At 36.8% G+C, this 25,011-nt stretch overlaps 1 protein-coding gene across 3 annotated transcripts in view; it reads left to right on the top strand.

The window, feature by feature from the left end:
• The window catches only part of SEMA3E (semaphorin 3E), a 568,411-nt gene that overhangs the window by 299,353 nt on the left and 244,047 nt on the right, over positions 1 to 25,011 (top strand). For all 3 annotated transcript variants that reach the window (XM_079932521.1, XM_079932523.1, XM_079932522.1), the window contains 2 exons: positions 6,789 to 6,848; positions 9,435 to 9,554. In XM_079932521.1, coding sequence (XP_079788647.1) covers positions 6,789 to 6,848; positions 9,435 to 9,554 — 180 coding nt within the window. The remainder of the gene's footprint in view (positions 1 to 6,788; positions 6,849 to 9,434; positions 9,555 to 25,011) is intronic.

Raw genomic sequence — 25,011 nt, 5'->3', positions numbered from 1 at the left:
AACGTTTACCTTCGTAATGGTTAAGAGACTAGTGGAACAGTTAGTGGTTGGTGACAGTAGTGGAGGAAAACCACTGACAAGTGCGAGAAGGAACTGTCTCTCCCTTGTTAACGGCAAAGTTGAGTTCCCCACGAGGCTCCGGTATTTCAACCACAGGTGAGGGACTAGCTTGTCCGTCTCCTGTGGACATAGCCCCTTGCAATCTGTGCACATTTGAGAAGTACTGAGATTCCTGAAAAACAAATCAAAATTATTCTCAGGGAGGTAGCAATAGTAGTTTGAGGTATAAAATCTTCTTTTCTTGTTCATTTCATGAAGAAATCAAAAGTGGAAATGTTTGTTTATTTAAGCTGTATTTTATAGGACGTCATAAAACATTCCATATTTAGTAGTAAATATTCACTTTAACAAATTTTCACCCCTGGCTTTCTCCAAGTTTCTAAATTTCAGCTTTATTTTTCTAAAATTACTCTCACCACCATTATTTTAAGCTAAAGTTACACTACTTAATTTGGATATCTCTAAATATAACTCAGTCACTTCTGCTTGTAAAAATATTTATACTTTTCTCGTTTACTCAACTTTACTGAATCCAAGGTGAAAAATAATGCTTGAATTTTAGAATTTAATTTTTTTAAGTGAGAGAAAGGCATTAAAATCTAATTTGCATATAAAATGGCAAATGGTATTTCACATTAATGATGGCAGTTTAGTAAATTTCATCCATTAAAAAGGGCACACACAAGGCCAGAAATGTTTGTGTCATAATAATAGTGTTCTAATTCAAAAGCTTTGGATTATAAACATTTCAAGAACAAATCTTGTCTATAGTCCAAAAGATTATAATTCTAGTATACAAACTACTTGAATAATGACAGCCATTGTAATTAAGTATAAAAGCATAAGCAGTAAGGATAACGTGTCAGGTTAAAACTACCATTTATAAACCATTAGGCCTCTTTTAATGTGTTATACTCAATCTATTTTCTTGATTTTAATGACATTTATAGGACCTTTCATTAAAATATACATTGATGGACACTGGTACTATATATAGATATAAAATATATAAAGAAAGAGTAAAATATAAACAAACGTTTTTCATTAGAATAATAGAATTAGGAAGAGAATATTAGATGAAGTTATAATAGTGTCTTAATCACTTAAATGTATTCCAAGGAAGAGAGACTTATATTACCTGGATCATTTTATTTAATTTTTTTCAATAAAAAAGGAAATAATGTTTTTTAGACAGTTAAATTATTGCTTCTTTGTTCATTTGTTTTTGCTCTCCAAAATCTCTGAGTGTCCTAACATCTTGTAACAATAGAATTGTTAAATCCTTAATCCTGGTGTAATTAGGAGACTCGGTAGGGAGTCCGGGTAAGAATTACTTTGTAATTTAATTTTTATTTTATTTTTCTCCTTTGAGATATGCAAGAATAGTAAATGGCCTGTTAAAATGCATTGGACAATTAAATTATATTGTAGGAGTGTTGTGATGAAATGATGTGTATTTAACCTTCTGCTTTTTGTACCTTTCTCAGTGCAGAGAATTTGGAAATGTCATTACAACCCTGTTGCTTAACTGCCTTTAAAAATGTTTTATGCAGAACAAATAGCTTAATTTTATGGGTTTTTGTTGATGCTATACTCTGGAGCAGAACCAAAAGGCATCCTTACTGCCAAAACAAATGAGGAAAATCATTTCCCTTACTGTCTTGGCAGAACATTTGTACATGATGGCTTTAAAATAACTTTTGATTTCCAGTGAGATCATTCTCTGATCTTTTCTCACCTGAGTGGACCTTTGAATGCAGTCCTGAGCCTGTTAAATTTTGTTAAAAAAAAAAAAAGAAAAAGAAAAGAAACCAAAGCAAACTAATGTATAAACAACAACAAAAGCAAAACTTGAGTAAATATATAATGACATTGTTCATTTGGAGAGTTCCCCTGTGTTGCACTTTAGTGGTGAGTGTTCCTAATTTAATCTTCTACCTCTCTCCCTTCCATGGACCCAGAGTGATCTGGTTAACACCCTTTTCTCTACCCTCAGAAATCCTGCCAGTCTCTCAAACTTGCTAAATCCTGCAGGATTTCCTCCCTGATTAGACTGGAAAGTTACTTGTCTCATTTATTTGATACTGCTTGCAGCATTTTCATGTCAGTGAATCTATATCTCACACTTTATTGTAGGATCCTTTACTGAATTGACTTTTTGAAGAATGTGATAAAGAAATGTTGACTGATACAAGTCTGCCAATAGACAATGAATGAGCAGGGATTGCATTTAAGGCCTTATGCCAGGTAGGCATTTTAGGGCTGGGGCAATAAGTCACTGCCTTGCCCTCTGTAACTTATAGCCCTAATAAGAGAGCTGAAGTTGAGTACACATATCATTATAGTCATAGGTAGAAAAAGTAAGAAAAGCAATATAGAGGATCAAAGGAGGGAGACATACTATCTGTTGAAAAAGTTAATCAGGAAACGTCTTCTAAGACGTGCCTGAAATAATGATTTCATTATTCCTAGAGCAACTGCCACTATTAGGTTTGCTGCTAGAAACAACACATGTTCTGGCAATCCTAGAAAAGCCATGTATTGTCTTCGCCACCACATAATATGTGATCTTTTGTTTGTGTCAAGAACTGTGAAGGGCCTGAAATTTTACCTTGCTTTTAAGACAACAAGTTAGCCTGTCATAGTTTCATTGATGCTGGCAGAAGACAACGCCTGGGCTAGAGACAGAGGACTCTGTCACTCACAGGACAGCAGGTAGCATGAACCTCGTGTTTCCATCTTGTCTTTTCCTCCTCAAGTCCCATAGGGGATGGGCAAAGCAGCCTAAGTAGACGCTGTACACACAGTGAATTTGTGTCATACCCGCTTTACCAACCTCCAGCTCAGAAAACTCCCAGTCTTACAAGGGATTTGCTAGGAAAGCTGTCCAACCTTTGCCCAGAGGGAGACATTATCTTTATTATCCTGGTCAGGAAACAAATCTTCTATTTGCCCTGAAGGGAGATTCTATCTCTGTCTTCCAAGCCTCTTTGAAAAGATAATGTGGAACAAAAGCTGTCAATAAAGTATAGGAATCCTCTAGAGAATTGCCCCCCAGACAATATGTTCAAATAGTCCCGGAAATAATCCTTATGAAGCAATGATTGAGGAGAATGAGGTAATACGTTGAGGTTGTTGTATTGTCTGGATACTGTTTCAACATTGAAAAGCTGAACTTCCGTATATTTTTCCAAGGGATTAGTTATCTAATACTTTGAAATTATAGAACTACGGTTTAAAGAAGTCACCATTTTACATAATGATGAAAAATGAATAAAAAAAGATGCTAATATTCTAAGAAGAAAAGTGCTGCATCTCATAAATTAAAGGTGTTAAGAATATAAAAGCATTATTCTGCTCTACTGGTGAGGTATTCTCCGATTTATTCATGTCAGTAAGCAAATTGGTCATGAAAATCTTTCCAATGATGGATGATCCTAAAATGAATTTGTATTTTGAATTTGTATTTACACACACATATACATTCTAGCATATCCTTTTGAATAATTTATGCATCCACAGTAAAATTATAATTCCAAAACCAAATTGAATCTCAAATTAGAATAAGTTTTAGAAATCATCTGAGAAAACCTACTGCTCAGTGCCTGAATTTTTTCCAAAATAAAGGATAAGTGAAGTTTATAAATTCTACAACTTCACTTCCAGAATCCTTTTGTCAAGTGGTGTTGGTAACCTCCCTCAGGCTGATGTGAAGCCTGCGGTCGAACCTGACATTGTCTTATTTATGTGGTATCTTTCCTGAATCATATATGATCCACTGATAGATCTACTGCTATAATGAAGCACATTGATTCTAGGGTATTCTATGTGTGCTTTGGACTTTTTAGTTGGTTTTCTTTTATATCCCTACTTTTTTCCTTTTGTCTTTTTTCTATGTTGCAACATAACAAAAAGCGCTTGTGTTTTTATTTAAAAGTTTATATACTGCACTATGAAAGCAAAGGAACACATGAATGCTGACTATTGTTAGCAAGAAACTTCAGGGGGCTCATTACACTAATAATAGCATCAAAGTAATGTCATACACCTATAGTGCAAACCCTAGAGTGCTTACTCCTATGATAATAAATTTAGTCATAAAAGGATCATCATAATCAAATGCCATTGTCAACCACTTTTATAAATCCCCAATATTTTTCATGTATCAGGGCCTGGATTTGACTACGTAATGTGTGAGTTAAGTGACAAACCTCTTCCCCATCTAGCATATAAATACCTAACCTGATATTGTATGGGACACAGCTTTTTTAAAAATCTTAAATTTTGACCATATTTGGGATTCAAACATGTATATCAGATTTCAAAAACTAAAACGCCTACAGGGGCCACTCAGGTAAAAGAAAAGTCTGAAGAGAATCAGAGAGTGCCTGTCCCAGTGAAGGAAGACTTCAGACTCAACTCCAGAAGAATGGTGCCACATAGGAAGGCATGCCTGTTGCTTGCCTTTTAGATTTTTCTAGGGACATTGTACACCAGGGCATGTAGATCCAAGGCACAGGCCTTTGGAGGCAATGAACAAAAAACTATAGGGGGTTCTGGTGAAAATCAGCATCGCTCAAAATAGAATTCATCATCGCTGACCAGCAGAGTCCATGAAGATGATACATTAGCATGAGAAGGCGATTCCATGGAATTCAGAAAGAGACACAAGAAAGGGAGCCGATTGAGCTTTTTCAGTCAGGGGAGGAGGAGTGATTGATCTAGCAGGTGAGGGGATAAGCTATTAACCTGGAGGCTTTTAGATCTTGAGGCACAGGAAACATTTGAGAACTTACCAGTTGCTACAATTACTTAAGGGAATTGTATACCTTGCTTCCCACCCATAGATCTGCACTGTAGAGTTGGACAGAGAAATATGCATTTTTTTTAAAAGAAGCTCCCAAATAATACTTAGGTAAAGTTCTGGTAAGGATTAAATTAAATGTTGAATCTGAAGTGCTCAGTACAAAAGTTAGAAAGCTGATAATGCCAAGTGTCAGTGAGGATTGCTGGTAGAGTATAAACATGTCACCATCCTGGAGAGCAACCTGACACTACAGTAAAACATTAAATGTATGCTTCGCTAAGACCCAGTGATTCTGCTCCTGGTTATACATACCAGTGGTATTCTTATACAGATCCCAGAGGGACGTGTACAAAAATGTGCTGCTGCTTTTGGTGGGGGGGGGGGGGGAGGGGGGAGGGAGTGGTTCTTGTCAATAAAGTACTTTATTAAAACAAAACAGACTATTGTGGTAAGAAGCCTTTTCCCAAAGTAGCTTATACACCATCACTTGTGGTGTAGTCACTGCAACTGAAATGAGCTGTTCATGGAGATCATAAACATTAAACTGATTCCTCTAGGTTTTATTGGGAGAAGATGTGCCGGTGTTTGCCGTGGTGGAGATTTGGAGACAATTTGGGTGTCCTCATTGGGAGAGTAGAAGAGGAAATATGGGGGATCCATACCCCAAATATTACAAAGCAGTTAGAAACAACAGACTGTGTGTATACATAGGGCTTTGTATAGGGGTCTTCAAAGCCCAGTTCTTAGTATAAAAGATGAGAAAGACTTTACATAAATTAAAATATGCCATTTACATAAATTAAAAAATGCACAAAAAGCAATATACACTTTATAAGAACATATGCAAAGAACAGAAAAACTGTTAGTCTTCCCAGGAACAATTTACAGTGATTGCCTCCTGGAGGGATGCAGGGAGAACATGGAGGGGGGAAGGGAAGGAAATAAATAGATAATTAAAATAAGAGAGGGACCTTTTGAGACCAATGATAATAATGAGCCCTCAGTTGCATAGTATAACAAACTCAAACCTCTGCACATGAGTTTATAAAGTAGAAGAAAGAAGAACTAAAAGTTCTTGCCACGCTGTCTGCCACATGGTGTGATTAATCTATCATTTAAGCAAAAAGAGGAACAGAAACAGTCTGAGAAAAGAAAAGGATAGAGAAAACCATTTCTTGCATTCCCAAAAAAAAGTACTTAATGATTTCTGCCTGTGGTCCCAGCAAAGTGCTAGGCACTATCTGAGATGAAAAAGAGGTATTTGATATATTCTCTCTTCAATGAAGAAACCAACAAATTTGAAATACAACGAAAATTTCCCGAAATCCAGTGGGAAACTGGTAGAGTTAAATTATGTTTTAAAAATAATCAAAGATGTTTGTGGTGTATTATGAAGTGATACATTATAAACAAAGGATGAATTATAAATTCATTCATTATAAATCCTTTCATTCTTTTGTTCACAAATGTTATTGAGAGTCCACCACACCAGGTTCAGTGCTAAGTGGTAGAAATGCAAAGGGAACTTAAGGAGGTTCCTGGCCTTTGGGGGTCAGACAAGTTCGGGAGAGAGATTGGACAGCAGAGGTCACAGTAGGTTAAGTGCAGAGCAGTGCTGGTTGAAGTATGGGTGACCTCTAAAGGCCTGAGACTTGAGATGAACCTTCAGAAAGATTAAAAAAAATAATAAGTAATAATAAAGTTTAGCATAAAATAAAAGCTAAAAGATAAGTGCCTTAATTTGGCAAATAATGCCATAAAGAAGATAAAGTCTTGCTTGATCTTCTCAAAGAAGGAAGTAGAACCAACAAAAATAGAACAAAATAAAATGTATTGAATTGCAGAAGAAAAATGAAATGGTTTTTCCGTGTGGTTTATTTTTATATGCAGTTGCATAACAGTCCATTATCTTTTATTCCAGATACACTGGCCAAGTACAGCAGTAAAAACAGAAGAATGCATAATGAAAGGAAAAGATGCCGTGAGTATTATTCATTGTAAATTAAACAAATCATCAATTATAGTCATGGTCAGTGACAAAAGACTGAATCTCTAACCTTTTATTTGCTCTTAAAACACATATATGCAATTCATTTCAAGAATAAATATCTATCTCTCTATATATCTATAGATATATATATTGATATATACATATATATCAATATATATGCACACATACATACATGTATATATACACACGTATACGCATGCACATATATATACATGTACATGTATATACATGTACATGTACATGTACATTTTCTATATATATATAATATATAATTTTTATATATATAATTACTTAAAAATTAATTTCAGTGTAGAGGTAGAGTAGGGCACCAAGGTACCATCTAGATCTTGGTTTTATTTTGTCTTATAATATTTTAGTCAACTCAGATTTATAAATTCCTTCTAGTCAGGCTTATCTCCTATGTACTGGGGACAAAAATAATTTCAGGTAATTTCTTAATTTGAGGAAAAGCTAAGCACCGTCTTTGTGAGATTTCATCTCACCCTGATTAGTAAATTAGAAACAAATGAAGAAACTAAAGGAGAAAAAACAAAAAACTTGAAAGAAGATGGCAAAGGCAGTAAACATGCTTTATATATTCCACATGTTTTGAGGATGTCTCCTGCTGAAAGAATCAATATTCCATCTCTCCATAACTTCCCTGCAGCATGTGAAAGGGAAGAGGTGGTCCAGCAGCAGCAGCCCTGCCATAGTTGCTAACACACGCATACACGTATATCATATGTGCATGCGTATACGTGTGTATACGCATGTACATGTGAAAGGGAAGAGGTGGTCCAGCAGCAGCAGCCCTGCCATAGTTGCTAACACACGCGTACACGGGTGAAAGGACTTTTCACGTGCTAGGAGTAGCTGGCCGACGACACAATTCACAGCTTTGGAGGAAGGCATGCACAGCTCCTTTTGAAAGTTAACTCATCCTTTTTTTCAGTAAGAAAAAATAATACCATGTAGAAATCTAACACACATTATACCAACTCCTGATTCTAACGGCAAAGGGATGAGTCAAGACATTCTTGCTGGCTTAGTCTACAGCGTGATGCTGAGTAATTGAACACATTCACAGGCTGTGTCAATCTAAGCCCACCCGAGCCAAAATGTGGTCTAATCGGCTTACTCAAGCTGTGACAGTTTCAAGAGAGGAGAAGCATGTGCTTATAGCAATATGAAAATAGGATATTAGATTTTCCCAACTATACGGGTCATATACAGACTAGGATGCTGCATGAAGGGGAAATTAAAGGAATAAGTCTATCGGTGTGCCCCAGATAATCGGTTCAGTAGTGTGTTACTTGTTCTTACCAAGGGAATGCTCTATTCTGAATCACTTATGATGAGATAGGTCTGCTGGCTTTTTCATCCTAATACTGTTGTATGAGAGAATTTAAAAGTCAGAATCTGACCTTATAAAACATAATATGTACTGATTATTGCATGTACTAATGTCAAAGTGCTATTTAGCAATAAAAGGGTTTAGTATTTCTCTCATAATTTAAATGAACTAGCAGTACCTGCTTTGCCAACAAGGTATTTGCTAAAATTAATTTAGTCAAGTTTTGTCTGAAGTAATTTTAAACTTTTTTTCACTCAGCATACTCAACTAATGACTGATCTATTAAAAGTTTGTTACACATGGAGTGTGTATCAGGTACTGGGTTTGATTAACTACAGAATACAAAGATGTGTAAAATCAAGATTCTGTCCTTGATACGATTACAGTTGAATCCCATTATGGGCAAACTAGAGCTCTGGGGCCGAATGTGACCTGCCATAAATGAAGTTTTGTTGGAACACTTCCATATACATTCATTTTTCTGTTGTCAACGGCTGCTCTTATGCTATAGCTGTAGAAGTAAATAGTTGCTGCAGAGACCAGATGGCCCATCAAACTAATTATATTTAGTCTCTGGTCCTTTATAGAAAAAGTTTGCTGATCTCAGGACTGTAATCTTATAGTAATAGGTATAAAATGTTATTTTTATCAGTTAGCTTTCTATCTGTTTACTTGAAAATTCTCTATGAAAGTACTTTATATGAATTTATGAGTTTGAAGATATGACTTATTTGCCCAAACATCAAAACTCTGTAGTGCCCTAAGGTCTGCATATGTTCCCTTAAGGGTAATGAAGCTTTTTCTAGTTATTTGTTTTCTGACTTTATGCTGATTCATTGTTTATATGAAATTTTAAAAAATAACAGGTTTGGGAAGAATTTAATTATTTAGTGAAACATATTGCCATGTAAATATACCTGGATACATTTCTGAACAGTGGTTTTTCTAAATTCCTCATGTACTAGAATACATGAAAATGATACACTCGCATTATTAAATGTAATTCATACGTCGCTGTATTGGTCACCTCTGTCTCTTCTTCCACTGGTCCTTGTCTTCTTTTCATCTGCCCCCTTTGCCTTCTCTAACCAAGCATGGGTTATACATGAGATTTCTAGGGCTTGGAAAAGCAATAATCAAAAAAGAACTAAACATATTCATTACAGTAATCACTTTCTTTTTTTTTTTTTTTCCTGCTTTAGAGTGAGTGTGCAAATTATGTTCGGGTTTTGCATCACTATAATAGGACGCACCTTCTGACCTGCGGTACTGGAGCTTTTGACCCCCTTTGTGCCTTCATCAGAGTTGGATACCATTTAGAGGTATGATGATTTCATTCATTGCTCTCAATGGATTATCAAAGGTAATGCTTAAAAGAACTTTGTTTTAAAAGAAAGGTTGTGGCATTTCTTCCTACAAAAGAGAAAAGCATTTGTGATCTTCTGATTAAGCTTGCTTGAGTCAGATAATCGATCTCCCTGGGGCTTTAAAATTCTTGCCAGCTACAAAATCTGTGAACCAATTAATTCTTTAATGTATTCATTCACTGAAGAGTTTCATTTACTTAATTTGTCCGCTTAAAAATATTTCTTAATATCAAACTGTGTTCTCTATTGTCTTCTTATATAAAATTTTATTGGTGTAAGTGCCAAACTAGAATGAATATGTATATATATGAACATATATATACAAGCATATACGAAAATAAATTACTACCTGCAGTATTTTTTAAAAGACATGCAAAGGCTTGTTGATCCTGTAATGACTCCTTTTCTTGGCCAGGTGAGGTGGGAGAGGTCGAGTTGGGCTGGGGGGAGATTGCAAACTGACTTAAGATAAACTTTACTTGATGAGAGCTATACATGTCCTCCCCTGAGACCCCACTACTAGATGGTATGGTATCCTGAAAGCAAATCCCAACTGAATTCTGCCACATACACCACATTATATTTACTAACAAGCAGGCTTGACATTCAGTCATATAAGCGGTTTCAACAAACTGGGTAAGCTCTCAGCTTTGGTTTATTTAGGCACATTTTCAAGCACCTTACATCAGTTTCACTGTGAATAAGCATACTGAACAATATACTGATGTCAGGGTCTGTTACCTTCCCTTGTCGTCAGAAGGCAGAATCCTGCACAAGATGGGGCACAGATAAAGCAGAGCTCTGGATGATCTATAGTTAGGCAGCTAGACTCTCTCTCTCTCTCTTTTTTTTTTATTCAAGTATAGTTGATTTACAATGTTGTGCTAGTCTCTGCTGTGCAGCAAAGTGACTCAGTTATACACATGCGAACCTTCTTTTTTTTAATATTCTTTTCCATTGTGGTTTATCACAGGATATTGAATATAGTTCCCCGTGCTATACAGTAGGACCTTGTTGTTTATCTGTCCTGTATAGAATAGCTTACATCTGCTACTCCCTTGATTCTTGGACCCCATTTATGAAAGGGCAGCAGTGACTATAAAATATTTTCAGCTACCACATATGAAGAGCAACATTCATTTCACTAGTGAAAAATTATTTCTGATATTCCTGATACTAGTTAACACACATGTGCACACACAATTAGCAGTATCTGAAGTGCTCACTCTAGCTGCCTTTGGAGAGTGCCCCTGATTGAGGCACTTCAGCTGTTAAGCATCCTTATAGGCAGGATTTTTGATTAGCATATTTTAAATGTTAACTAACCACCCCTAGTTGTAGATTAAACTTAAGTAGCGTACACAAACACATCACAGTATATTTACTAAATTATTTTAAAGAAACAATGCAGGTAATATAATAGAACATTAGAAGGCAAGTAAGTCCAGTGCAAAGTCAGAATATTTACATATATATAAATATACAAAGTATACATATGTATATACATATGCATATGTACATATGTGTATACAAACACACAGGTATACATAAATACAAAGTCAGAATATATACAACTTGTGTTGCAGATTTATTGGTGGCAGATCCTCTCAGTTTTCATTTATCTGAAAACGCCTTCATATCATCTTTATTTTTGAAGGATATTTTCCCTGGATATAGAATTCTGGGTTAACATTTTTTTTTCTTTAAGCGTCTCAGAAATGCCTTATAATCTCTTTCTCATGTAGATTTAGGTTTCATTCATGCTGGTATTATCCTGTTTGTAACTGCTTTATCTTTCAAGATTTTCTCTTTATCTTTGGTTTTCAGTAGTTTCTCTGTACTGTGCCTATGTGTGTGTGGTGACAGTGTTGGAGAGATTGATATCTATATTTCTTGGGATACTAAGATTTTTGGATACAGCGTATATATTTTACACCAAATTTTTGGCCATTGTTTTTTCCAAATAATATCTCTGCCTCATTCTCTCTCTCCTCTCCTTCAGGGACTCATAAACAGATAGATAGACAGACAGACAGACTGACTTTTGGGCAGTGTCCCACAGATCACCGCGATTCTGTTCATTCTTATTCAGTCATTTTTTCCTCTGTTTTTCAAGTTGGATAAATACCTTTGATTTATTTTCCCTTTCTTCTGACAGCTCCCATATGCTGTTAAGCCCACTCCATTAATGGTCCATGTAAATATTGTTCTTTGCAATTCTAGAATTTTCATTTTGTATATTTTCCATTTCTATCCTGAGTGCTCCCCCATATTTTTATTTATTATGACTATTTTCCTTTAAACTTTTGAACATATTTTAATAGCAGTTTTAAAATCCCTGTGTGCCCCATTTATGATAAAAACCCTGCAGAAAGTAGGCATAGAGGGAACTTTCCTCAACATAATAAAGGCCATATGTGACAAACCCACAGCCAACATCGTCCTCAATGGTGAAAAACTGAAAGCATTTCCACTAAGATCAGGAACAAGACAAGGTTGCCCACTCTCACCACTCTTATGCAACAGTTTTGGAAGTTTTAGCCACAGCAGTCAGAGAAGAAAAGGAAATAAAAGGAACCCAAATCGGAAAAGAAGAAGTAAAGTTGTCACTGTTTGCAGATGACGTGATACTATACATAGAGAATCCTAAAGATGCTACCAGAAAACTACTAGAGCTAATCAATGAATTTGGTAAAGTAGCAGGATACAAAATTAATGCACAGAAATCTCTGGCATTCCTATACACTAATGATGAAAAATCTGAAAGTGAAATCAAGAAAACACTTCCATTTACCATTGCAACAAAAAGAATAAAATATCTAGGAATAAACCTACCTAAGGAGACAAAAGACCTGTATGCAGAAAATTATAAGACACTGATGAAAGAATTTAAAGATGATACAAATAGATGGAGAGATATACCATGTCCTTGGATTGGAAGAATCAACATTGTGAAAATGACTCTACTACCCAAAGCAATCTACAGATTCAATGCAATCCCTATCAAACTACTGCTGGCATTTTTCACAGAAGTAGAACAAAAAATTTCACAATTTGTATGGAAACACAAAAGACCCCGAATAGCCAAAGCAATTTTGAGAACGAAAAACGGAGCTGGAGGAATCAGGCTCCCTGACTTCAGACTATACTACAAGGGTACAGTAATGAAGACAGTATGGTACTGGCACAAAGCCAGAAATATAGATCAATGGAAGAGGATAGAAAGCCCAGAGATAAACCCACACACATATGGTCACCTTATCTTTGATAAAGGAGGCAGGAATGTACAGTGGAGAAAGGACAGCCTCTTCAATAAGTGGTGCTGGGAAAACTGGACAGGTACATGTAAAACTATGAGATTAGATCACTCCCTAACACCATACACAAAAATAAGCTCAAAATGGATTAAAGACCTAAATGTAAGGCCAGACACCATCAAACTCTTAGAGGAAAACATAGGCAGAACACTCCGACATAAATCACAGCAAGATCCTTTTTGACCCACCTCCTAGAGAAATGGAAATAAAAACAAAAATAAACAAATGGGACCTAATGAAACTTACAAGCTTTTGCACAGCAAAGGAAACCATAAATAAGACCAAAATACAACCCTCAGAATGGGAGAAAATATTTGCAAATGAAGCAACTGACAAAGGATTAATCTCCAAAATTTACAAGCAGCTCATGCAGCTCAATAACAAAAAAACAAACTACCCAATCCAAAAATAGGCAGAAGACCTAAATAGACATTTCTCCAAAGAAGATATACAGACTGCCACCAAACACATGAAAGAATGCTCAACATCACTAATCATTAGAGAAATGCAAATCAAAACTACAATGAGATATCATCTCACACCAGTCAGAATGGCCATCATCAAAAAATCTAGAAACAATAAATGCTGGAGAGGGTGTGGAGAAAAGGGAACACTCTTGCACTGCTGGTGGGAATGTGAATTGGTACAGCCACTACGGAGAACAGTATGGAGGTTCCTTAAAAAACTACAAATAGAACTACCATATGACCCAGCAATCCCACTACTGGGCATATACTCTGAGAAAACCATAATTCAAAAAGAGTCATGTACCAAAATGTTCATTGCAGCTGTATTTACAATAGCCAGGAGATGTAAACAACCGAAGTGTCCATCGTCGGATAAATGGATAAAGAAGATGTGGCACATATATACAATGGAATATTACTCAGCCATAAAAAGAAACGAAATTGAGCTATTTGTAATGAGGTGGATGGACCTAGAGTCTGTCATACAGAGTAAAGTAAGTCAGAAAGAGAAAGTCAAATGCCGTATGCTAACACATATATATGGAATTTAAGAAAAAAAAAATGTCATGAAGAACCTAGGGGTAAGACAGGAGTAAAGACACAGACCTACTAGAGAATGGACTTGAGGATATGGGGAGGGGGAAGGGTAAGCTGTGACAAAGCGAGAGAGTGGCATGGACATATATACACTATCAAACGTAAAATAGATAGCTAGTGGGAAGCAGCCGCATAGCACAGGGAGATCAGCTGGGTGCTTTGTGACCACCTAGAGGGGTGGGATAGGGAGGGTGGGAGGGAGGGAGACGCAAGAGGGAAGAGATATGGGAACAAAAATATGTACAACTGATTCACTTTGTTATAAAGCAGAAACTAACACACCATTGTAAAGCAATTATACTCCAATAAAGATGTAAAAAAAAAAGTGAAGTATGAGGTAGCTGTGAATGGAGAGTAAATAAATTACAAGAAATTAAATTTCTCTCTAAAACAAAAAATCCCTGTGTGCTAATTTTAACATCTGGGTTACTTTAGGTTTGCATTGACTGTTTTTTCTCTTGATGATGAATCATATTTTCTTGTTTCTTTGCATGTCTAGTAATTTTTATTTTGTACTGAACACTATAGATTATATACTTTAATTCTTGATTCTGAACTCTGTTACCTTTGAAGAGAGTCTGTTTTTATTCTAGCAGACAGTTTACTTGGCTGGGCTCACACTCAAAACTACCTTGCAATGGGCAGCATCCACGCATCTCTTGTAACTTTCCAGCCACTGCTTTTCAGGGTCTGCTTGCACATGCAGTTCAAGTATCAGCTAAGGACTTGGGAAAGAGTATATACACAGATCTCAGGGCGCCTCCTTCAGTTTCTGGATATGCCTTCTCACTTTTAAGTTGATTTGGTACCTTACCTTTCTGTCCTATGCCTTTCCAAGCTAGAAGGTCTCTAGCTTTCTGCTTGAGTTCTAGCCATTCCTCCCCACATGAATTAGGACATTCCTTGAGTGAAAAACTCTCCAGTCTTTGTCTGCTCTTACTGAATCCACTGCCTTCAAATAATTTTTTTTGTACTTTTTTACTTAGTTAATCATCATTATCTGTGGGAGTTAGTTCAGTACAAGCCTTCTTGTCATTAGTAGACGTGGAACTCCATGTAGTTCACCTCATATACGTAATGTTGAATATTTTTCTCATGTAATTATCTTAATATTAGGTCTGATTAAAAACATATTTTGAAAAAAATTCTGTGTGTGTCATAAAAGGAATATGTGGTCAGATGATAATAAGGGCAGTGAGAGATTTATTCCCAAAACTCCATTTGGAGGCTTGATAAAATTTCATATGAGGGAATGAAAAATTACAAATTGTTATAGGCAAGGAAAACGTTTAAAAAACACAGAGATAGGCACATATAGAATAGGTTCACAGACATTAGTTGCTTGGGAAACAGCAGAAGATAAAGCTGGGGCAAATTGGTGGAGGATGTTGATGCTAGACAGTAGCATTCTGTAGGTATTTCTGAAAACAGCATGGAGACTAGGAAGGAGGTTGAGCAGAGTGTTTGATTGACATGTCATTAGTAATATTTAGCATTGATTCAAGCAGAGAGGGATGAAAGGCAGAGAGAAATTAAAGGGAACTATTATAAGAGTCTTCGTGAGAGATCATGAGGATATTTGAGTGTTGTCACAATAGCAAAGGAAAGGAAGTGTGGAGCTGATGTGAGAAGCCACTCAGCAGGAGTTTATATAACTTAACATTTTATTGGATGTTGCTGACGAAAAGGAATCAAAAACAATTCCAATTTTATTTCTTGATGACTGGGAAGAAAAACAGTCTAACAGCAAGAGGAAGCTAAGAAGATAAGAGTATGTTTCTGTGAGAACATAAAAAATGCTTAGTGTTTCTCAGTTATAACTGCTTTATTTCCATGTACAGTTATTTGAAATATTGATCCTGCAGCTAGGATAGGATGTTATCAGAATACGTTGAATTATTGAACCCTAGGGAGTTAATGGTCCCTGAAGGAGTCTCTCCTTTCTATTTTTCTCTCTATCCCTCATTCTCTATCTTATTTTTTTCTCTTGCTTTCCTTCTCTGCCGTTCACTTTATCAAAGTAACTTGGAAAATGCCATTATTTAGGTGACAGTAGAATGTTTAGGGAATATCAATGTAAACAGACTGAGCAGACATAGTAGTATAAGGCAAATCATGTCAGTGCAAATTAGAATCACACTTGTAAGAGTGAAAGGAAAAAAATTAATAATAGACGACATTATCAGTGCTACAGAGAGGGCAGTTTTGGTAAAGGGACGAGGAATTAGAATGTAGGAGATGAAGAAGTGACTGAATTGTGATAAAGGCAGTAATATTGCCTATTCAATCCAGAAATAGAATTGTTAAGGAAAAGAAATATGGAGAAGGATATAAAAAGTGTAGGAGTGTTGAAAGGTTTTTCTTAGGATAGTAGATGGGGAAACTTTATTTATTGAACAAGAAGATATGATCACTTTCCTTCTTGGAGTTAAGGAGGGCTGGGTGGGAAGCAAGTTTGACAAGGCGGGGGACTGTCTTATAGTCAGTGGAGAGATCTCATTAACAGTTGGATGTAAAGGGCTATTTTTCAAGAGAGAAACCAGAACTAGAAATGCAGATTTGAGAATTAACAGCATGTATATGTGTGAAAGCTGAGCCCTTTAGGTATGATATCATTGCTTAGGAAGAGAATTTGAGTAAAAAAGGGGGAATAGTTGAATATAGAGTCCAGAAACACCAATATTTGAAAGGCTAGTGGAGGAAGAAAAACCCACAAAGGAGACTAACAAGAAGTGACTAGAAAGGTTAGGAGGAAAATAGGAGAGGGGGATAGCACAGAAATGAGGAAGTGATCAACAGTGTTACAAGTCTCAAAGAGTCAATGTCATTGGACTTACAAAGTCTTTGGAGGAATTTATGAGAGGAGTTTCAGTAAAATGTGGTTGCAAATCATGGTTTTCTGGCATAAAGGATTAAAGCCAACTTTCTCTTGAATCACTTTTGTCTCTTTCTTCATTTCATTATTTTTAATTTTTTCCTGAAGTATAATATAAATACAAGATGTACACAGCGTGTGAATGTATTGCTAGATCACGTCCACAAATTGAATACCCCTGTGTAACAGACACCCAGATTGAATCATTTCTTTTATTTTTTGCTTTTATTTGCACCTTTTTTTCCCCTCATAGGTTGTAAACTCTTGGTTTTGTTTTATCTTTTTCTCTTATGCCCCTTCTAGTTTAGTCTTCATTTTCAAAATTATTTTTTCTTTTTATTTCAAAGTCCTTCCTGAATTCTATCACTTCATTTTTTAGTTTTCCTAATTTTGATTTATGTATTTTATTTCTTCTATCTTTTCTTAACTTCTTTTGAAATACTAAGTTATGTTTGATTCTCATCCACTTTGTGGCGTGTCTGTTTGACAAACTTTCATTGTCTGTGGTAATGTTATTCTGTTTATTATTCTTTTATCCTATGGTAACATTGTAGTAGATTCAGGTGGCATCTTCTTCTATTGCTCATTTTTATAAATAATTAGTTCCTGAACTTTTAAAAGGAAAGTGTGGATCAGAGTAGATGTATGTCTACCTTTACATTTTAGAACTCACCATTCTGTTTTGTCAAGTTTTCAAAACTATGGAGATATGGATATAGATACAGATATATAGACATGGATATAGATACAGATATTCTTCTGGCCATGATCTTTTTCTCTTTTGTCTGGCTGTTGCTTTCCCTTGACCTTCTTTATCCCTCCTCTTGGACAAATTGTATTCCACTTCCAGCAGTTTCTTCTTGGAAGGGAAATGGGCTGGTTAATTTTGAGAATTCATAAGACTCCATTCTTTCCTCAGGCCCCTTGAAATCACCCACAGATTGAATCAGCAAGAATTCCTCCCAGGTTCACCTGACATTCTAAAGCAATGCTACGCTACTAGTGAGTGCTTATTGGAAATATGAGAGTTATTTTCTTCTCACATTCGACAAAACCTGGTTGCTTCTCTCGGCTTCCTCTGGCAAGATGTTAATACCCTGTGTGTTTTACAGCTTGCAGTAGTTCATCCACACCTGCTGGTACTTAGGGGCTCATGGAGGTGTCTTAATAGCCACCTTGCTGCAGGTGTTGTGTTGTCTGTGAGCTTGTCGTTTGGCATTTCTAGTTGATCCATCTGTTTTTCTGAGAGAACTTATGGAAAATAGAATGTATGCCTCTGCTGCTATCCTCTCAGAAATCTCATATTACCGAGTCCAATCTTGTACTGCTTTCTGCACGACAGGCCAGTAAATCTAGAGACGGGTTGTTGGGGCAAAAGGAATAGTGACTTTATTCAGAAAGCCAGCAGACTGAGAAGGTGGTGGACTGGTGTTACAAAAAGCCGTCTTACCCGAGTGAGAATTCAGGCTTCTTTTATCCTAAAAGGGGAGAGGATATGGCAGGTTGTTGCAAACTTCTTAGTGCCGGAATCCTTTGTTCTTGCAGCTGTCTGTGTAGGTCAGGTCACTGATGTTCCTATAAACCTACAATAAGACAATTGTTATTCTCTGTTCTGCAACTTTTTACCTCTGTATGAATGAAAAGGAGTTATACCTTTAAAGGTCAGAGCCTGGAGAATGGGCTATGATATATATGTCAGGCTGTAGGCAACATTCCTTTACAGAAGGTGCAGAGCCAGCATGACTAAGCACAGGCAACGGAGCACAAAGGTTAGAACTAAAGGAATAGATCCAGCATGGAGTCAGGTTTGTTCTTCTCTGTTACAGTAAGAGTACCATTTATGTATTTATTTTTTAATTTTTTAATTTTCGGCTGCATTGGGTCTTTGTTGCTGCACGTGGGCTTTCTCTGGTTGCAGTGAGTGGGAGCTACTCTTCGTTGTGGTGCGCAGGCTTCTCATTGCAGTGGCTTCACTTGTTGTGGAGCATGGGCTCTAGGCACACGGGCTTCAGTAGTTGTGGCACATGGGCTTAGTTGCTCCGCTGCATGTGGGATCCTCCCAGACCAGGCCATGAACCCGTGTCCCCTGCATTGGCAGGCAGATTTTTAACCCCTGCGCCACCAGGGAGGTCCCAAGAGTACTTTTTAAATAATGAAATGCTAGCAGGGAAGTCCCAAGAGTACTTTTTAAATAATAAAATGCTATACAAATATAAAGTACTATGTAAAATACTACAAGTTTATGTCTACTTCTAATTTTACTCAGCTTTCATAGAAAATCTAAATTATGTGTTGAATATAGAGGTTCAGACAAAAAAATCCGGGGCTTCTCTGGTGGCACAGTGGTTGAGAGTCCGCCTGCCGATGCAGGGGACGTGGGTTCGTGCCCCGGTCTGGGAAGATCCCACATGCCGCGGAGCGGCTGGGCCCATGAGCTGTGGCCACTGAGCCTGCACGTCCGGAGCCTGTGCTCCTCAACGGGAGAGGCCACGACAGTGAGAGACCCGCGTAGCACAAAAAAAAAAAAAAAAAAAATCCCAGAGGTTCAGGTATAAAACATGTTTCTAGAGAATTGGCAAGGCCTTGAACTGCTGCAAAATAAAAATTGCTTTCATCACTTAACAACCTAAGTTTCTCTAACAGCACAATGACTTTAGCTCCATGCTATTAGCATGCTACTATTTGCATAAGTTTTCTGTGTTGCAAAACAAACTCCCACAGATTTGGCAGCTTAAAACAGCACACATTTATTATCTCACAGTTTCTGTGGGGCGGGAGGAGACCAGGCACTGCTTAGCTGGCTCCACTGCTCCACGTCTCTGAAGGCTGAAATCAGTGTGTTGCCTGGGCTGCCGTGCTGCTGGAGCTCAGGGTCGTACTCCAGGTTCTTGTAGTTGTTGACACAATTCAGTTCTTTGCAGTTGTAGGACTCACGTCCCCATTTTCTTGATGGCTGTCACCCAGGGGCTGCTCTCTGCTCCTAAAGGCCCCCAGCAGTTCTTTGCCACGTGGCCCTATCACAACATGACAACATACTTCTTCGAAACCAACAGGAGACTCTTTCTGTCCAATTTCCTAAGGAGTCATATAGTATAACCTAACTATGAGAATTACTATACCATCACCATATAAAGTACTATAATCTAGAGGGGGGTTTCTACCGTATTTATAGGTCTTGTCCAAACCCAAGAGGTGGAGATTATACTAAACCTCTGTAAGAGGGGGTGGGAATATTGGGTGCCATTAGTATTCTGCCTACCATACTCTCATTTACATATCTTTATATGGAAGGAAGATTGTATTAATAAATACAGGTGTTTTAAGAGGATGGTTCTGGGAGAGGCAAGGCAAAGGCACAGAGCAAAGGGTGAAAAATAAAAGTCATTCTTTTCTAAACTTTGTCCACGGCTCTCCTCTTAAAAAAAAAAAAAAAAAAAAACCCTAACATTCCTCCTGGTAAGAACTGTAAAGACTGAGGGGTGAATTTGTGGGCCGCCTCCAAATTTGGCTGCTCAAAAATGGGAAAATTTGATTGGCTTTGAGGGCATAGCATTTGAACGTAGGTTGCTGTGGTATTTCATTAGTGTAGGGTAAATTTTCTCAGTGTATTTTAATTTAAAGACTATTTATATCAGTTGTTAAGTACGCAGACTGTATTAGTCATGCAAATGTGTCTGGCACCAAAGATAATCAATAACACGCTTTTTGATTTTCAGTATATGATTTTGACACGTTTCATCTACTGCAGGAAGTAGCAGCTCAGCTACTTAAGTGGGGATACTGTCAGCTTCAAAATCAAAAGGATTATACATTAACTCAATCCAGTATAAGTCTCTTTGAAAATACGTTAGGAACTGTACCCAAATAATGTCTTTTACCAAGTTCACGTTTGTACTTCGTAGACTGGAAATTATGTATTTTTCTAGTTGTTTGTATTCCCTAGTTAAATATTCTCTGATGTGCCAGTAAGAGATTACTATCCAGACATAACAGATTCTTGCCTTTTAGAGTCATGTGTTTTGTATATTATCTCTTGGGTCCTTTAGAGCTTAAATCCTTTATTTTCAATAAATATTGAAAATAACTTGGGCTTCCCTGGTGGTGCAGTGGTTGAGAGTCCGCCTGCCGATTCAGGGAACATGGGTTCGTGCCCCGGTCCGGGAAGATCCCACATGCCGCGGAGCGGCTGGGCCCGTGAGCCATGGCCGCTGAGCCTGCGTGTCCGGAGCCTGTGCTCCGCAACGAGAGGCCACAACAGTGAGAGGCCCGCGTACCGCAAAAAAATAAATAAATAAATATTGAAAATATCTTTTCAGGCAACAATACTTAAGTGTCCAAAATAGATTGGAACATACATGTTATGAGTACATGGATTTTTATCAGATATATTTTCCTCACAGGTTCTTAATATTTGTTTCTTAGCAGATTTTTAAATTTTTATTTTCTGCTTATAGTACAGAGTGAAAATCCCATTGGGAGAGCCAGCAAAACTAATAACAATTCCCAGAGGTTTAAAAAGTTACTCTCTTAGAGTTATATGACTGTTCTTTGTAGTTTGTTTTACACAACTGAGATCAGTATAGCCATGCATTTAATATTCTTTGTGTTTTTCACAAAGAAATATGCATATTTTGATATCACAAATTATTTTGTTTAATATCAACTCTTGTCACACCCAGCTTTTAAACACACAAAATTTCAAGGATTTTCAAATTTGTTCTCTTAAAGCGTTTCTGTTAGGTCCCTATTTATTTCTATTGGTTTACCTGCAGTTATCTTAAAAGTAGATAAAAAATGTTAAAGATAATAAATTTTAAATTATTTTGTAAAAATCTAGGGTGAGCATTAGCCATTTGAATAGAATAAATACATGAAACTTTACGTTGAGTATTTAGCAACATTTATTTTTTCAGATAATTTTTATATATTAAATTAGCTATTAGTTAACAGAAATGTCTATATTATAATTTGTATCAAGATATTTGTATAAGCCTTGTTGGTCAAATGTTTTGAAGGGCAACTCTGGTCTGTAATTTCCTGATCTACTTATATGAAAATAATATATGGAAATGTTTTATTGATTTAAAAATTATGGCAATTTATTTTATATTCATTTCAAATAAGTGATTAAAAGGTTATATGTATGACCCTATGAAGTCAGGTTTATGTTTTATTCTGACCTCAGTCTATGAGGTTTTCGTTCTGGAGACCATGTGTTGTAAGTTATTTTTGACTGGAGGTGTAATGGAAATTATAAGCAAAGAAAATAGCGATTACCTAGCAATAATACTTTTTTGTTTAATTAAATTAAATTTATTTATTTTTGGCCGCATTGGGTCTCGGTTGCTACGCGCCGGCTTTCTCTAGTTGCGGCTAGCAGGGGCTGCTCTTTGTTGCTGTGCGGAGCTTCTCATTGTGGTGGCTTCTCTTGTAGCGGAGCATGGGCTCTAGGCTCGAGGGCTTCAATAGCTGTGACACACAGGCTCAGTAGTTGTGGCTCGCGGGCTCTAGAGCGCAGGCTCAGTAGTTGTGGCTCACGGGCTTATTTGCTCCGTGGCATGTGGGATCTTCCTGGACCAGGGATCGAATGTGTGTCCCCTGCATTGGCAGGCGGATTCTTAACCACTGCACCACCCGGGAAACCCCAATACTTTTTTCTGAAGTAGGAAGAATGAAAATATTTTATCCATTGGAATAGATATTAAAAGTTAAATGTGAAAAATGAAATTATACTATCATCATAGCTATCAAATAGGCAATAGTTCTGTTAAAAAGAAGACATCCTAAGAGTTACTATCACAAGGAAAAATATTTTTTTTGAGTAGGTAAAGAAGGTTAATTAAATTGCTTATCACATTGTATCAAGATTTATTATTTAGAAACTAGCATTAGAAGACTTAAATAGTGACCGATACTTTAAAAGAAATTATATCTATCTTGTCCATCAGGTATTCAACCATTTTCTTCATTGTTTTTCTACTTTCTTTACTGCAAATCAAAAGATATTTTTCAGTGCAGGTGATAGAAAACGTAATATTTCAACCTCTGGGACATAAAAAGATGAGCATGATACTTTCTCCAGGAGCTTGCAGTCTATTATTTTTGTGATCTTTAATATCCCTAAGGTTATTTTAAAATGTCTTTGATAGAGGGATTGTTCCTTCAAGGTCTCTGTCTCCTGTCAATCTTAATACTGAAAGCTGGTTACATGATCTTCTGGTGGGAAGGAAAACAGGATTCCTTGGGCTAGTTTTTGTTTGAGCATGATTATATGAAAGCTTTTGGAAAGGCAGACTGCTTGACGCTCTTGTGTGTGCTCTGCATGTGAGGCAGTTAGTAAGAAACCCCACTCTCCAGCACCACGTGCCTGGGACCAAAGGGAAGGTGCAGAGAAAAGCAAGTGATGCTGTATTGCTGAGCCACTTTCCTATTGGGCCCTGGAGGTAAGGGATCAGGAGAGGCTTATGCTGGTCCGGAACTCTACCTAACTAAAGAAGTAGCAGGCCAGATCCTCAGGGAGCAGTGAGCTCTGCCATGAGGGCTATTTTTTCCCACTTAATACGTAGAAGACATGGAAAAGGTCAATAAAATAAAAAGTGAAATTGCTCCAGTGCCAACTTTTGCCCACCTCTTCTGTGGCGCCCCTACGTTAATAGTTTGATATTTATTCTTCCAAACATGTGTGTGTATACGTGTAAGAGCAAAACACGTACTCTACATGAAATTCTGATTTTCTTAATTTTTACTCAAAAATATTTCATAGACATTACTATTTATATATTTGGACATCATAATTCTATCTCATTCATTTAAATGGTGCATAGTATTTCATAGCAAGAATGAACCATAATGTAATTAAGTGATGTATTTTTAAACCATTAATTCTCAGGCTACAGCAAAACAGAGAATGAATGTGGTACTTAAGTGGTTGGGCACCTAACGGACAAACGAGCTTCTATGGCTGTAGCCCAGGAAGCATTCACGTCTCTTTAATTTGATCAGACGTTATAAACTGGCAGCCATATGTCTGATTCAGCTCACAGATGTGCTTTGTTTATCACAGCGTTTCTTGTTTGTTTTCTTTTAAAGAGCCTACATTTGAAAACCGGTTGGTTTCACATAGTAAATTGTGATTTCTGTTGAATTGACATGAAAAGAATCAGTGGGTCCTTAGTAGTTGCTGCCCCATTGCACACATAGGGGCATGTGCTTAACAATATTGCACAGTCCCTGCCACTCACACGATGCACGCTTACACCAGGCCTCTGCTAGCTCGCCATCTCCACCTGGCCCTGATGGGCATTTGCATTTGTTACCCAAGCACTAGAAGGATTGTGGACTTCCTCAAAACACTTTAGTGCTTAGAATCCAATAATCAATAACATGGGATGAATGAATGAGTGAGCAAATGAATGAATAAATGAAAGGATTTTGTTACATTCGTACTTTGATGTGAACCTCTAACATTCTAACAGCCCTGATTAAGAAATTTCTGGACTTTATTTTGAGATCTGAAAGTTTTTGTTAAATTTGGTGAATCTTTGCTTTTTGATAACTTTATAAATATTTTTTGCTTTTTAAAATAATTTTATTTCGTTCAACTGGTGAAAGTGTTTATAAGATAGACTCTACCTTATAAATTCCATAATAAACAAATCCCCTCTATACACATACTGTTTTATTTTATGGACTCTGCCAACTCTTGAAAAGGTTTGGTGATAACGTGATAAATATTTGTTTTTACTTCTCTGGCCTTTATAATATAAATTAAGAAGCCTAACATAGAAAGCAGAGACATTCTTTAAGTATACTTTTTTGTTCACTTATAAAGAAAAGTGCACAGCTGCAAAAAAATGTACCCATGTTCTGTTTCACAAACTGAACGCCTCTGTGTAACCAGCACCCAGATCAAGAAAGAAAACATCACCAGTAGCCCCCCAGAATCTCTGCTGTGATCCTTTCCAGTCAGCATCCGCTACCTCCCCCACTGCCCAAGCCAAACCAACCACTGTTCTGACTTCTACACCATAGATCAGTTTTGCCTCTTTTAGAATTTTATGTAAGTGGAACCATACAGCACATCATTTTTTGTGTGACTAGCTTCTTTTGCTTAATAATATGGTAACATTAATCTGTGTTGTATATAGTCACGGTTC

This window comes from Stenella coeruleoalba, assembly GCF_951394435.1.
Source record: "Stenella coeruleoalba genome assembly, chromosome: 9".
NCBI lineage: Eukaryota > Metazoa > Chordata > Mammalia > Artiodactyla > Delphinidae > Stenella > Stenella coeruleoalba.
The sequence above is the reverse complement of the archived record's forward strand: the minus strand, read 5'-3'. Positions and strand labels throughout refer to the sequence as shown.